Source organism: Solanum stenotomum, chromosome 12 (assembly GCF_019186545.1).
Source record: "Solanum stenotomum isolate F172 chromosome 12, ASM1918654v1, whole genome shotgun sequence".
NCBI lineage: Eukaryota > Viridiplantae > Streptophyta > Magnoliopsida > Solanales > Solanaceae > Solanum > Solanum stenotomum.
In genome coordinates this window covers 14673938-14676995 of record NC_064293.1, presented here as the reverse complement: position 1 = coordinate 14676995, position 3058 = coordinate 14673938, and the positions used below count along the sequence as shown (strand labels likewise).

The window sequence follows — 3058 nt, the reverse complement described above, 5'->3', positions numbered from 1 at the left end:
ATTATGATACATGAACTGTAACCTCATGACGTGATGAAATAAATGAAATTTATGGCTATGGTTCTTAAATGTTATGGATATAAGTCTCCGGGCTAATCCATGATCACATGAGCTTAAGAGAGCTAAGTAGTCAATCGACAAGGCATAATTCTAAATGACGAACTCTGAAACTACGTTTGTTGACATAGGTTAATGATGGTATCGTTGGTTCATGTGACTCCTTTTATGCTCATGGTAAGGACTAGTTATGAATTAATATGATATGTACGCGTATGTCTCATACTCGGTAAGGTATGAGATGTCTTAGTTGATCGGGTTGAGATCAAACTCCATGCGTTCACATGATGGTTTATATCGGTTACACTATTCACCTCTCATAATAAACTAAAATATGATAAAAGAGGTATCCCTAAGGTAGTCTGAACGACCTTATCTCTTAACCTTCATATATCACGACTATGATTATGCTAGCTGCTTATACTGATCTTGATATGTATGCTATGTTTCATTCCATAATTTTACATACAGTACAATTTCATATGTACTTACATTCCTTCTGTCGGATGTGCTGCAATGCAGACTTAGGTACACTGACAAATATTTGAAAGATGAATTTGATATATCAAAAAGAAATATCTATATTTAATTTTTAAATAATTTTGAGTTATTTTCGTTCAAAGCATATCCAATTGAGTAAATATAAAGAGAAATTGTTGGAAGAAGGTATAGAAAAAGCGCTATTGTCAGAGTGAGGTCCTACTTGGCGTGAATTCAAATTAATTAAACTTTAATGTGGATATTAAACACTGGGTGAAGAAACTAAAAAATAATAATTGGAGGAACGTATATATGCATCATCTTTCATTTTGCACAATATATAGTGCATCTTGCAAGGTGATAGTGGATGAGCTTAAAATATTACAATAGAACAAATCAATTGTTAAAATTGTATGAAAAAATACTAGTAATATTCCAAAGGGCCATATTTACTACGGCTTCTCAAGTAAATGTATCATTGACAAAATTATTATTTAATTAAATGGTTGAATGTATATGTAATGTATCAATATTATATAAATAGTGTAAGATTGTATATATGTATGATGTATAGCTATACATTAGATATGTATAAATAATCACAAACACATATATTATACATTACAACGCATCTTCCTCACGAGTTGATTTTTTTTCAATACCGACTAGCTTAAATCTCCTCTAAATAGTCCTAAATTATGCATATGAAAAATATCAATGTTTCGATTCTTTTAGTATATTATATTTTCACTAGAAATGATCATTTTAAATTTGCGGTACATCAAATTTTAAATTTTGAGATTCAAAAGCTTTTAATGAATGTTTTCAATGGACATCTGATTCAAGTCTCCACTAAACAATCCAAAATTTAGTTATTATTAGCTACTCTCAATATTTCTATTTTCTAGATATATTATTCACTCAAAATAATGTATAGTTCCGACGATGTCGAATAATTTTATTTATTTAAACTTACCCAATTGCCCGAAGAAGATCCGAGTAGACATAGACATAATCTGTAAATGATCAAATGGTCATTCTATTGTTTTAATTTCCCGATTACTTTTATCGGAAATGTAGTCAAACAAAGCAATTTTAATAACTATCAGAAATAACTCGTCTTCTACTAGATGATTAAAGAAACAATGAGTTTAGAACTTTCCTTGTTACTTTAAATTATATCATTATAATAATAATTTAAGTCATAATAGGTAGATTTAAAAAGCAAATTAATTAAACTTGAAAAAAGAAAAAATAATAAATTTTGGTCAATGTAATATTTAGCTTTCCATATTCCTACCACAACTTTGGAAAGTAATTAAAACCTAATACACTATAAAAGACCAAGCTAGTCTCATGTATTGAAATCATTCATTCATAGCTCTTTCTATTTTCTTTGTCATGTCTTCAGAAAAACTCATAACTTTCAAGACTAGCGATGGTGAGGAATTCAAACTTAATGAGGCTGTTGTAGCTGTGAGGTCAGAAGTCATCAAGAACGTGGTACAAGATGCGAATAGTACTTCTAATGTCATCCCCTTGTCTAATGTTGATGGCAAAACAATGACCAAAGTTATTCAATATTGGAAGAAATATTCGGAAGAAGGTGTTACAAAAGATCAGTTAAAGAGTTTTGATCAGGATTTCTTGAAGATGAGCCAATCAGAATTAGTTGGTGTTCTCTTGGCTGCCAATTTTTTTGATGATAAGCAGTTGAAGGAGGTAATAATCCAAGAGTTTGCTGATAGGATCAAAGGGAAACCAATAGACGAAATACGTTAAGTATTTGATATCGTGAATGATTATACTCCAGAGGAAGAGGAGCGGGTCCGTAGAGAGAATGCTTGGGGTTTTGAATGATTTTATAATATTTCCCTTATTTCCTTAGCTATATCCTATTTTTATTGTTATTTTATTTCTGTTAGTTCTATCTTCTGTTGTTCCTTTTTGAACAAATATTGGTCGGTTTTGAATGATTTATAAATTAAGTTGGAAAGAAATTAAAGCTTGTTATGCTATTTGAGAAAAAAATATTATCCTTTTAGATACGTTATTCACTCAAATCTCCTCTAAATAGTCCTAAATTAGATATATATATCTGAGCAACTTTTGATGTTTTAATTCTTTTAATATATTGTATATTCACTATAAATAACTAATTCACATTTGCGAAAGATTAAATTATGAATTTGAGGTTCAAAACATTTTAATGATAGATTTCAATAGATATCTGATTTAAATAATTTAGATTGCATGACTTCCTCTATTACCCCATACAACTATGATTGAATGATAGAAAAATTAAATGGTTGAAATGGAGTTATACCAGTTAAGCCGGTGGCGGCGAAGAGGAGGAAAAAGTTTTGATTTACAGTAGTCCAACGCACATTAACAATTGAAGAAGTAAAGAGATTTTTTTGTTAAAAAAAAATAGAATGAGAAATAAATGAAAATAAAATTAAAAAATAATTGGCACGTGGTAGGTAATAGTTGGTGTGTGTATGCACTTTCTTTCTTATTC

At 29.6% G+C, this 3058-nt stretch overlaps 1 protein-coding gene across 1 annotated transcript; it reads left to right on the top strand.

The window, feature by feature from the left end:
- Window positions 1-1938: 1938 nt before the first annotated feature.
- Window positions 1939-2319, top strand: LOC125847136 (SKP1-like protein 1A). The gene has a single exon (XM_049526828.1). It carries the CDS (start codon window positions 1939-1941, stop codon window positions 2317-2319), a length of 381 nt encoding a protein of 126 aa, XP_049382785.1.
- Window positions 2320-3058: the final 739 nt, after the last annotated feature.

Excerpts from the sequence above, each read along its gene's own strand:
- LOC125847136 (XM_049526828.1), top strand. The coding sequence starts at position 1,939 with ATGTCTTCAGAAAAACTCATAACTTTCAAGACTAGCGATGGTGAGGAA.